The sequence below is a fragment of the Entelurus aequoreus genome, linkage group LG04, assembly GCF_033978785.1.
Source record: "Entelurus aequoreus isolate RoL-2023_Sb linkage group LG04, RoL_Eaeq_v1.1, whole genome shotgun sequence".
In the NCBI taxonomy this organism is placed as follows: Eukaryota; Metazoa; Chordata; class Actinopteri; order Syngnathiformes; family Syngnathidae; genus Entelurus; species Entelurus aequoreus.
In genome coordinates, this window is record NC_084734.1 from 40,101,346 (window position 1) to 40,114,123 (window position 12,778).

General features: G+C 38.7%; 1 protein-coding gene across 3 annotated transcripts in view; it reads left to right on the forward strand.

Annotated features, from left to right (window-relative positions):
- Window positions 1-12,778, forward strand: part of fam184ab (family with sequence similarity 184 member Ab) — a 140,137-nt gene that overhangs the window by 97,617 nt on the left and 29,742 nt on the right. For all 3 annotated transcript variants that reach the window (XM_062044869.1, XM_062044871.1, XM_062044872.1), the window contains exons 15-16: window positions 2,320-2,473; window positions 5,275-5,402. In XM_062044869.1, the coding sequence (XP_061900853.1) occupies window positions 2,320-2,473; window positions 5,275-5,402 (282 nt within the window). The remainder of the gene's footprint in view (window positions 1-2,319; window positions 2,474-5,274; window positions 5,403-12,778) is intronic.

A 12,778-nucleotide genomic window follows, 5' to 3' on the forward strand; every position in this document is an offset into this window, starting at 1 on the left:
TCAGTAGACTCCATATTGAAGCAATACAATGTGTGTGTGTGTGTGTGTGTGTGTGTGTGTGCGTGTGTGTGTGTGTGTGTGTATACATGTATCAATGTGTGTGTGTGTGTGTGTGTGTGTGTGTGTGTATATATGTGTGTATGTACAGTATGTATGTATCTGTGTGTGTGTGTGTGTGCGTGCGTGCGTGCGTGCGTGCGTGCGTGCGTGCGTGCGTGCGTGCGTGCGTGCGTGCGTGCGTGCGTGTGTGCGTGTATCTGAGGTAGATCGTTTCGACTCGGTCATTTGATAAGTAGCTCGCCTGCTGAAAAATTGTGGGCACCCATGCTGCGGACGTTCACCCCGCAGCACTTACAGTGAGCAAACTCGTCCAAAAGATGGTGCCATAATACAAACAATAACATACCTTTTCAGTGTACGTTGACAACTATTTTTTGAATTCAAACCATTATAGCCGTTAGAGAAGAAACATCTATAAATTTGTCGCACCGTTTTATAAACCGCAGTGTTGAAAGTGTAGGAAAAATATTACGGCTTAATTTATTCTATGGTAAATATTACATGTTATTACAAATGTGCCTGCATACTCCATTACAAATACTTACATATTCAGTAATATATATTATAATATAGATAATACTGTTATGATTCACACAAATACATTTTTATGCATAAATACAAAGAAAACCTTGACTTTCTTGCTTCTTTGGTGCACATTTCTGCAGCATCGGTAGTGCTGTGATGTTAATCATAAAAACAACCCCATGCTCTCTTCTACACATGAAATAAGTGCATTCCTGCAAGGAGCCATCACATTGCTTATTATCCTCCATCTTGCTCGTCTTAGACAGATAATCATTTGTCCTGATGAAAGGAACACTACAGTCAAGTGGGGATGTGCAATAAGCAAAAACATCCTCAAGAAGATGGACTTTTTTGTTTGATGGAAATAAAGGAAGGTCAGCAGGAAAGAACCTGTCATTCTTCTTGTTGCATCCTGCGTCTGAATGCTTGGAGGCGGGCCAGAGTGCAGCCATATTACAGTGGGAGTGAATACGCTGTTCGCACTCCATCATAATGCAGAGTGCTGAGTCAGAACATTACACCTCGACTTTTTTTAAACGCTTCCTGCTGCCTCGCTTCCTCCATTTCGGCTGTAGATGAGGACGCATGAGGGCACACTTCTCCAGGAGTTCATGTTCTTACCGTCACTGCTTGCAGCATCCTTCCATCCTCCCATCTGACTAACTCCAGTGCTTTTTCAACAAATATTGACAGTCCACTAATGGGATGAAGACTGGGAAAACATAACATTTGCACCTATGTGGGTGCTTTATGTGCTGGTCTTTTAGGAATGCAAGTTGCCTTTTAATGCAATACAAACAGATACTGGTGCTATGCAAAAAAGAGCTGTCAAAATATAAGATAAAAAGGCTAGATTTTAGGAAAAAAATACTACAAACTAGTAAAAATTAACTAGCTGCATGGACAGATGTTGTTTACTAAATTAAGATTTGTATATCTAGAAATTAGCAGGACTTTTAAGCTAGAAATAAGTATTATTAAACTTGCAATTCTTAAATTAAGCAACCTCAAGCTGTTGCAGAATCTTTAAACAAGATTTTATATACGGGGAAACCAAAATACCTTATTTTTACATGTTTAAACTAGCATACAAACATATAATTATTCATGCTAAAATTAAGAATAGTCAATGACTAAAAATAATTAAATAGCTTTTAAAACTAGGGACATTTCTAGAAATAAAATGTTAAATCTTGGCAAGTGGTAAATAATTTGCAATAACAACAAATAACATGTGAAAAACGTCCATCTTTGTCTTCACGCTCCTTCTTGTATCCTAATCCAATAAAGTCCTCGCATCATTAAACCCAACCAAACATCCTCGCCTTCTCATATGGTTTCCAACATCCTCTTAACTAAGAGCTTACTGCAGCAGGCAATATTGGAACGCTGTTAATGAAAATGCAGGTCATGAATGTGAAGTGCAAATTGCTTTTCTGGTAGGAATCACAAATGCCACAAAGAGTTTCCTTTTGTGTGTCGGATGGAACACTTCAGGTTTTATTGTGTGATGTTTAAGTACAACACATCTCACAGCAAATAAAGTGAATGCAGGGTGCTGCTAATTGCAGTCATTTACTGACAAGGTGATACATAATAAATATTATAATAATAGGTGTAACTGTGCATGTTGTTCCATTCAGTCTCTGCTTCAAATGTTTCATTCATTTCCCCCCTCTCTTCTTGCTTGTTCTTTTGACCTGGCTTCTCCTTGTGCTTTGCATTCCTCGTCAGGACCTGGAGGAGCGCCTCCGTCATCATCACCACGCTGAGCTCCAGTCCCTGAGAGAGGCTCACCGTCAGAGTGTGGAGACGCTCAAGCAGCAGTCTGAACAAGAGCTGCAAACGCTTCGCTTCGAGCTGGAGGACGAGGGCAAGGCCATGCTGGGTACGCTCCCTTTGTGCATATGTGTGTGTGTTCGCGCGCGTGTGTCACACTCTTGTAACAAAATGAAACCTCACCCACATTCATGCAAGTGGGGGACACAGATGAAAACACTTATGTCACTTCTACTGCATACACCAATATTATCTGTAATATTTAATCATGTAACTATATTTATTTGTTGTTTATAAATTGTATGTGGTTAAAAAAAACAAAGCTAAAATAACCTAATTAATTAAACTTAATGTATTATTATATTTTGTACTACCTACTAAAGTGATTGCATACTGTAAATATATAATACAAAAGGAAGACAGAATAAACATGTGTGTACATGAAGAAAACATGAAATAATGTAAAGAATAAAACTACCTAAGGTACTAATAAAGATTGTTCGTAAATACATAATCATAATGACAACAATATCCAGTGCCCAGTGATTAAATTAATGCAATAACTTGCCAAATAAAACATTTTAAATCATGTAAAACAAAGTATAATTTTTAACATATCTGGGCGGTTAGCTGAGGATGTTTTTTATTCCTACAATCAAGTAGTTCCTAATAATGACGTAGAACCTTCTAGAGCAGGTTTTAATTGATGGCCTCATCGCTATAAGGGGGCCTCTTGTCACAGTGAATCTAGATAAATATCATGTATAATAGCCTCGTTACACAATTTGCATAGACAGCTGTTTTTGATTATTGTATGTTTTACAATCATTTTAAAATCGTAAGTCAAGGTGACAAGCAGATATCTAAGTATTTATTTTTAACAACCAAAAATAGAATGAAAACATTTGGAACATCTTGTTGCACGATTAGATAAAAATAATAAAGTGTAGAACATACAGTGTGCAATTACATGCATTACGTTTTCTGGCAAAAAATGGAAAGAACAAATACAATTTTTATAGCCTTTCGCAGGGCCACATTAGATGGTTGGGGCGGGCCAGATCTTTACACAAGTGTTCTACAGCACAGGTTGAATACATTTGGACACCCATATTCTGGAGACTTCCATTTAAGGCTAATGGGGCGAGAGGGACAAGCGGTGAAAAAATGGATGGATGGAGGTGAAGTGAGGACTCAGAGAGACTCATCAGTGCCAAGTGTCTCCAGCAGGAGGCGGCAGCACTGATTAATGTTCCTCCATTAACCTTCACGCTCGTGGTCTTGACACCGGAACGTGGCTTCTATCCATCACTTTTGAACTTACCCACATCCCCGATGCTCCTTAATTATCCCGCTCTCTACTTCCTCTCTGTGTGTGTGTGTGTGTGTGTGTATGTGTGTGTGTGTGTGTGTGTGTGTGTGTGTGTGTGTGTGTGTGTGTGTGTGTTCTTGTATTTCTACCCTTCTTGAGACATCAACAAGGAAAAGTACCTTCCATATGAGGACCGGTGAACAAGTTAGGACCAAAATCATGATCCCAATTCGGAAAATCATTGCATCTAATAGAGAGCCAAATACTAGAGTTCGTGAACATTGCTCCAAAGTCAGGATTTTTTTGTTGATTTAATTTGCATACAAAAGTAAACATTGACAAGTGCAAAGGCAGCAATATATGATAAAAACAAGACAACAGCTAAAGAAGGACTTCCTTATTCATCCCCGAAAAAACTTGCCAGGTGAACAGCTGATTGTACAACTTCCGGTGCTGACGTGAGACCACCCGTGTCCCATATGTGACTAAAGGATGAACAAATACACTACAATACTAAGACTATAGTGGTCATAAACAGTTAGCTTCTACAGCTGGGTTGCCCAAAGTGCGGCACAGGGGCCATCTGTGGTCTCGTTTGTCATCGGCCTTAAGCACATTACTAAAAACAAAAAATAGAGATCTCATTTGCACCCCTGGTGGTGAAATATATCAAAATTAGGGCTGTCCCAAAAAGGAGGGATTTTTCAAATTGACTGTGTGTCAGTGTTAAAAGTGCTCCCCCTCCGGTCAACATATGAAATAACAAGTGTGTGTAAAAATGTGAAGGGCTCCCCCTCTGGCCAACATATGTAATAACAAGTGTGTGTAAGAAATTGAAATGCGCCCCCTTTGGCCAAAATTAATGAAAAAAATAAAATTAATATGTATATAGAGACATACTGTAATAACTTGAAGTAAATAATGAATATTAAAAACCAATTACAAACTAAAAAAATTTAAATAACTAAAAGCGTACCTTTTTTATATTTACATAGTATGTATATATTATTAATGTTGTAAATACAAATCTTTATATATCTAGAAAGAGTGGTCCTAAAGAGGTGGGCATTTTTTGCTGGTCTGAAGAAGGTAACATACAAGAATGTGTATGTGTATGCGTGCGTGCGTGCGTGCGTGCGTGCGTGCGTGCGTGTGTGCGTGCGTGTGTGTGTGCGTGTGTGTGTGTGTGTGTGTGTGTGTGTGTGTGTGTGTGTGTGTGTGTGTGTGTGTGTGTGTGTGTGTGTGTGTGTGTGCGTGTGTGTGTGTGTGTGTGTTATCTGCAGTATCCTTCTCTTTTCTCAGCTACATTAAATCTAAGTGTAAAGCTAATAGTGTGTGTATGTGTGAGAGGCTATAAAGGAAGCTCGTTGTCGTGACAACTGTCAGCCTCCCGAGAGAACTTCGCTTTATGTGCAAAGTAAAGAAGACTTCTATTTATTTTCTCATAAAAGGTTTCTAATGGCCAGCTTCTTGCAAAGACACTAATAAAATGGAGTGGCTTTGCAGTTTTCACTTCCTCACTGTGTGTCTGTGTGTGTCAGCACGTGTCTACGTGCACACTAACTGGCATGAGGTGTTTTATTTTTGCCATCGCTCAGCGTCCTTGAGGTCAGAGCTCAATCACATCCACGCGTCGGCAATCGAGCACCTGAGACAAAACCATCAGCAGGAAGTGGCAGCTGCTAAGGTTGAGCTGGACAAGACGGCGGAGAAGACCCGCCTTCAGGTACATCGCATCACAAAGCACATGTGTTTACTTTCAATGCTAGTTGTTGGTTACTTGCCTGTTTTGCTTCCATAATGTGTTGTTGCGGTGTTTGCCATTGAAAAAAAGTGTGCTAAATGTGCTAATTGGACGCAGTGTTGTTTGTGTAAATGTGTTAAATTAGCCTCTGGGCGCTCAGCCCGAGGCCTCACAGCACGTATTTAATGAGTACACACAACTTTTTAGATAACATGCTTCATTTTTTTATGTCATTACTGCGCTTGTGTGTCCTTATTATTGACTCACTCAATGACCAATTCATTAGGTACACCTGCACTCTCTTAAAGTACCAGTAGAATGGAAAATCAAGTTGACTTTATTTGCTTACTTGTGTTTCATTGTATCCATTAAATCATATCCAATTTAAAATCAGCAAATTATGTAAAAATGCCGTATAAACATCACAAAATGCCACAAAATCAGTCAGCCATTTTGAATATTCCGCACCGAACGTCTTTTTTCCATAGATTGATGTCACTGTAGTAACGCTTCTGCACTCTGACCATAGTATCAGATCAGTCATACTGGAAATACGCAAAATAAAAAACTATAGCATGATGCTATAATGTTTCACTAAAGCTGGATTTGTTTAGCGAAGCTTTTAAAACTTGTAGCTCATGCTCCTTTTATTCAGGATCAACAATATAGGTTTCTGGATCATAATTTTCCCCAAGTAATCGTTGGTTCTCACGAAGTCTGCATGATTTGCATTGTTGTTGGTGATGAAGGGACCTGTGGTCCCTACTGTCATGACGTGGTTTTCGCCAATTACAGCGAGGATTGTTTTCCAGGAAGCAAACTGACTACTACGGACATGGCGTGCAGGTAAAAACATGATTTAATCTTGACTCCAAAAGTGAAAACAAAAAGGCGCACAAGGTGTCAGGTTCAAACACTGATGACATCTATTAAATCAGACAAGAAGCAAGGAATCATGCAGAGACAGAGTTCAATTTAGCTCATGAGGAGAACGCATGGAGCTACACAATTAGTCACAGTCTCGCCCTACGCTCTAAGGTTCAACTCCTGCGTCCCTCTATTTATTCAGGAGTTCCACAGTCAACAACACTAAGGCCGCCTCTAAAAGGAGTGGTCACATATATTATGCAAAGCAGGTCCAGGACGCACAATACGTGGCGGAATGTGCTGGGGGCCTTGTGATTTCGCCTTGTCCCCGCTTCGTTTGCGTGTTGTCATCTTATCTTCGTTGAGGTCCTTGAAGTCTCTGCTTCGTCTGCGTGCTGTCATCTTATCTTCGTTGAGGTCGTTGAAGTCCTTGGCTGTTAGCGGGCTAAAACAAAGATAACATCTACGGCTGAGGCCACCCCTCAGACAAGAAGTTTTGTCCTTGCATAGATTAGAAAAGTCTAACTTGAGCACAATAGCTAATAACTAAAGCAATGGACTTTAAGCATACTAAAGTTAGTGTGTTAGTATATACATAATTATTCTAACACAAGGCGAAAGCACAACTTAATGCAGGAAACAAAAACTAACACTTAGCGTACTATGGACAGGGCAAAACAAAAAAAACTTGCTAACTGTGGCATGAATAAACAAAACTTACTTGGCATGGCATCAAGCATGAAAAGAGCAATCGCAAGAATACAAGCATGGACAGAGCATGAAAAGAACAGTCAATGTCGGCAGGCCAACTAACTGGCAACGTCAGGCTTAAATAGTAGTCTCCTCATTAGAACAGGTGCGTGTCCCCAACATATGAGGCAGGTGAAAACTAATGAGTCGCCATGGTGACTAAACAAACAAGGGAGCGTAAACAGGAACTAAAAGAGTCCAAAACTAACAGAACATAACTAAACAAAACATGATCCGGACGACGGATGATGACACCTACCACTACATCACGCGATGAAGTGTCTGGCTTCCTCATTATCTCTCAAAATGCCTCAGGAATCTCAGTGAGATTGATACTATTTTGATCATATCTATTTACTTGCAAATTTTTGAAGTTTTTCAGTGTCATACATCAGTTATATATGATAATAGTGTCAATATAGAGGCAACTTATTTTTCCACTCTACTGGTACTAAACCAAATATGCTTTATATATATATATATATATATATATATATATATATATATATATATATATATATATATATATATATATATATATATATATATATATATATATATATTAGGGTCTTGGACAAGGGGGGGTGACCCCAGGATGCAGAGACGAGAGACAAGGTGGAATTACAAAAAAATTAAAAAATTTAATCAGACAAAAAGGGATAACTAAAGGCGATGGGGCAGAAGCGCACACCATGTAACCTGGACAGAATAGGTTCCTCAGTGGTCGGCAGGAGAAAAGGCCAGGGCGCACTGAGCAGGGCAAGAGTCCAACAAAAGAATCCCCTTTACCTCAGGAAGGCTAGGATACAAACACAAAAGAGGTTATGGAATTCAGGACTAAGGAGCGACAACGTACCAGGTCTGGTGAGGTGAAGCAGGAGCATGCACGAGAGGGGTTCAGGATACATCAACCGGCAAGGCCAAGCTGTTAGTGACAAGCCTAAATACTGGCGGGCTAATTGCAAGCAGGTGTGCCTCATGGTCCGCCCCTCGCCGAGGACGAATCACTGAATACATGGGTGCAGACATAAAGGAGAAGGCAGGATAAAGACAAAACACAACAATCTATATATATATATATATATATATATATATATATATATATATATATATATATATATATATATATATATATATATATATATATATATATATATATATATATATATATATATATATATATATATATGTATATATATATATATATATATATATATATATATATATATATACATATATATATATATATATATATATATATATATATATATATATATATATATATATATATATATATACATATACATATATATATATATATATATATATATATATATATATATATATATATATATATATAAAGAAAAAAAACATCCTCCTTGTTAGCTTTACAGATAATAATAACATTTAAACTTTTTTCCCTTTCATTAAGCCATGTTGGAATTTTTTATTTACATTTTACTAATTAATTTCAATTACTTTTATTTATTTATTTTTTATTTTAAATTAGCGACATGGGACTGGACAATTTGTTTGCTTTATGCAAATGTTTGTTTAATAAATATTATGCTTTTTTAAATAGTTCAACACAAAGTGGACACAAACACTATTTTAAAGCCACACATAACTATCTCTCACTGAAATGCGTGTGTGCGTATTTAGACGTGTGAAAAGCAGGAACGCTTTATTGGCTGTGTTTTTACATGAGACTTTTGCGACACTTCTGCCGTGTACTAGTTGTCTGTCTGTTCCCCTTGCCTTTCCTTATACTCACAAGTGAGTAGTCAGCGCCTTGCAGCCACTCACACTCGTGTTGGTATTGAAGCCAAGAACAATGGACTTTTCATCACGTTCTTTAAATAAAAATAATGTTTTAGCAGTAACTTAGTGGTGAGAAGTATTTTTGTATTAAAAAAACAGAGGCCGAAATGATTGTGTTTACTCCACCGGGGGCCAGAGTTTTCCCCATATATGAATATATGAGTGAAGATTAATCACATCTGGGTTAACATCCGACAGATAACATACACCTCCAATGAAGATCCATAATTTTTTGGTTCAACTGTATATCATTTGGTAAAATACTAGCATAAAATGCTGCGATGAGGTGGTGACTTGTCCAGGGTGTACCCCGCCTACCGCCCGAATGCAGCTAAGATAGGCTCCAGCACCCCCCACGCTCCCGAAAGGGACAAGCGGTAGAAAAAGGATGGATGGATAGCATAAAACATTAGCATGTTAACATTAGCATTAGCATGATACCATCAGAAAAGTTAGCATACTTTTAAGATGGTGCCAAATATCAAAATCCATGATTTTTAGGCTTAAACAAAACATTTGTTTAAAATGCTTGCATAAAACGTTAGCATGCCAATGGTAATGTGCTAACACCAGATATGTTAGCATACCTTTAAAACGGTGTCATAATCAAGTATCAAAAGCCTTGATTTTTAGGTCTAAAAAAATAAATTGAGCTAAAAAGCTAGCATTATACATTAGCATAGTAACTTTAGCATGTTAACATAGGAACAGTTAGCATACTTAAAAGATGGCGGCCAGCAGTGATGGGTGGTAACAATTGCTACATGTAACAAAGCTACGTAGCTTAACTACATTTCCCAGTAGATGGCGGCAATGTTCCCTCTAATTTTTCATCTGTGTGAGCAAACTCACAAACTCCCTGAGCATTCAGAGGAGCACATGTGAGCAACATCAGACACGTGCACACTGTGGCCACACCAGCGTCACACCTGTCCCAAACCTGACATCATAACAATTTAAATGTTTTATTAAAATAATTTTCTGATATAAGTGATTTTGCCCTCTTACAATGACAATAACAAAAAAACATGTTTTTCATGACCTATGTGCTAGTATTGTATGTCTGGCTGCGGGTCCTGCCTTTAAAAGAAATGTTACCCCTTTCAGAGTTTACATTTAGTTCCTGTAACTTTCTGTCTGTAAAATACATCTTTTCATTAGCATTTATGAAATCTAGTGACAATATTTCATGAATAATATCATTAGATTAACATTCTTAATAAATGGCAGTAAAATAAGCACACATCTGATTGAGGAGTCAGTGTTACAACCTGGCATTTACACATTGTGTGGCGTTGGGGTTGTCCGACTTTTTGTGTGGCCATAAACGCAGCACTGGCTAAGTGCCATGAGTGCGTGTGTTGGTGCAGGTGAGACAGAGCGAGCGGCTTTTGTTGATATGACGGATGACAAAGTTGGTTTAAGCCTGGTTTGTATGGCAGAAAATTACCAGTTTTTATAGATAAAAGTTTTTTTTACTCATGTTTTTGGTGTGGTTACAAACAGTTTGGCTCAATAAAGTGATTGATGGAATTCCTGTCCGTAAAGTGTCTCAACAGACGATAATTGAACTGTGTTGACAAAGATTGTTTTATTCATTGGGGCCACTCTTGTTGTCACTTGTCACTCACAGAGTTGCATTGCAAAATCATACAGAATAAATTGTAATGTGTTTATTTTGTTTAAAGTTCAGATGGGATTTTTAATTTTCTGCGCGGCATTAATTTGCTGTGCGCAGAGGACGCGTGAGCAGTGCGCAGGCGCACACCTTAGAGGGAACGTTGGATGGCGGTAGTTTAAAGGCCTACTGAAACCCACTACTACCGACCACGCAGTCTGATAGTTTATATATCAATGATGAAATCTTAACATTGCAACACATGCCAATACGGCCGGGTTAACTTATAAAGTGCAATTTTAAATTTCCCGGCAAACTTCCGGCTAAAAACGTTTCGATATGATGACGTTTGTTCGTGACGTCAACTGTTGAAGCGGAAGTATTCGGAGCTCATTGAATACAATACACAAAGCTCTGTTTTCATCTCAAAATTCCACAGTATTCTGGACATCTGTGTTGGTGAATCTTTTGCAATTTGTTTAATGAACAATGGAGACTGCAAAGAAGAAAGTTGTAGGTGGGATCGGTGTATTAGCGGCGGACTACAGCAACACAACCAGGAGGACTTTGAGGATAGCAGACGCGCTAGCCGAACGACCTCACCTTGACTTCCTCCGTCTCCAGGCCGCCGACCGCATCGGTGATCGGGTGAAGTCCTTCGTCGTACCGTCGATCGCTGGAACGCAGGTGAGCACAGGTCGTGATGAGCAGATGAGAGCTGGCGTAGGTGCAGAGCTAATGTTTTTACCATAGCTCTATCGAGGTTCCGTAGCTAAGTTAGCTTCAATGGCGTCGTTAGCAACAGCATTGCTAAGCTTCGCCAAGCTGGAAAGCATTAACTGTGTAGTTACATGTCCAGAGTTTGGTAGTATTGTTGATCTTCTGTCTATCCTTCCAGTCAGGGGCGTATTTGTTTTGTTTCTATATGCAGTCACGTTAGCTCAGTAGCTAAAGTGCTTCACCGATGTATTGCCGTGGAGATAAAAGTCACTGTGAATGTCCATTTCGCGTTCTCGACTCTCATTTTCAAAGGATATAGTATCCGAGGTGGTTTAAAATACAAATCCGTGATCCACAATAGAAAAAAGAGAGAGTGTGGAATCCAATGAACCCTAGTACCTAAGTTACGGTCAGAGCGAAAAAAGATACGTCCTGCACTGCACGCTAGTCCTTCACTTTCACTTTCCTCATCCACGAATCTTTCATCCTCGCTCAAATTAATGGGGTAATCGTCGCTTTCTCGGTCCGAATCTCTCTCGCTGCATTGAAAACAATAGGAAAATGTGAGCAGCCCTTCGTCCGGTGACTTCACGCTACTTCCGGTAGGGGCAAGGCTTTTTTTTATCAGAGACCAAAAGTTGCTAACTTTATCGTCGTTGTTCTATACTAAATCCTTTCAGCAAAAATATGGCAATATCGCGAAATGATCAAGTATGACACATAGAATGGATCTGCTATCCCCGTTTAAATAAAAAAAATAATTTCAGTAGGCCTTTAACTACTTTCTGAAAGAGTAGTGTGTAGCGTAGGTATTTTTAGACCCATCTAGCTAGGTAGCTTACATCAAAGCTACAAAGAAAGAAAGTGGACTGCAAATTCAGGCCCCAAAAAGTACAATAAATTACCATGACCTAGATGAATGAGAACATCCATACATACGGAGAAAATCCATGATGATTGTTTGTCGTTCGTATGATGGGCCAAAGTTGGCTAAGGTTAGGGTAAAACATTACGGACTGGCCAATCAGAGGAAACATAAGGCGGTTCATCGAAACCAGGAAGCAAAATCATAACAGACACGCACTCATGTCACCTGACGACGAGGGAGTCGGAGACAGAGGGACGCTTCAAGCTGACGACTCAAGAAAAAAAACATACTTGAAAATGGCAGAGAAATTCTGTTTTCTTTAGTGATGAAGACGACGTGCAGGAAACCCACAGTTATGTGTGTTCTTAGTCATATTTAGACAAATGTATGCGTTTAGAGAAGACAATGCCCAAAAGCTTAGTTTTTAGTTGTTTACTCTGTAAACAAAAATCATAACAGCTCTCTTCATCAAAGACGTCCAACACAAATTTAGGAACACACATTAAGGTCAGTTGACTTCATGAAAATGTTTACTGCACATAATCATTACCAACTGTTCCCAAATAACAAACCACTAGTCATTTTTTGTCAAGCTATAGATAGATGCTGGGGTTTTTTTCAGGTTTTAAAAAAAAATAAAAATAATAATAATAATAACAATAAACAGAGCAATTTCAATAGGGCCCTTGCTATGCTCTACTGCGGTGCTTGCTC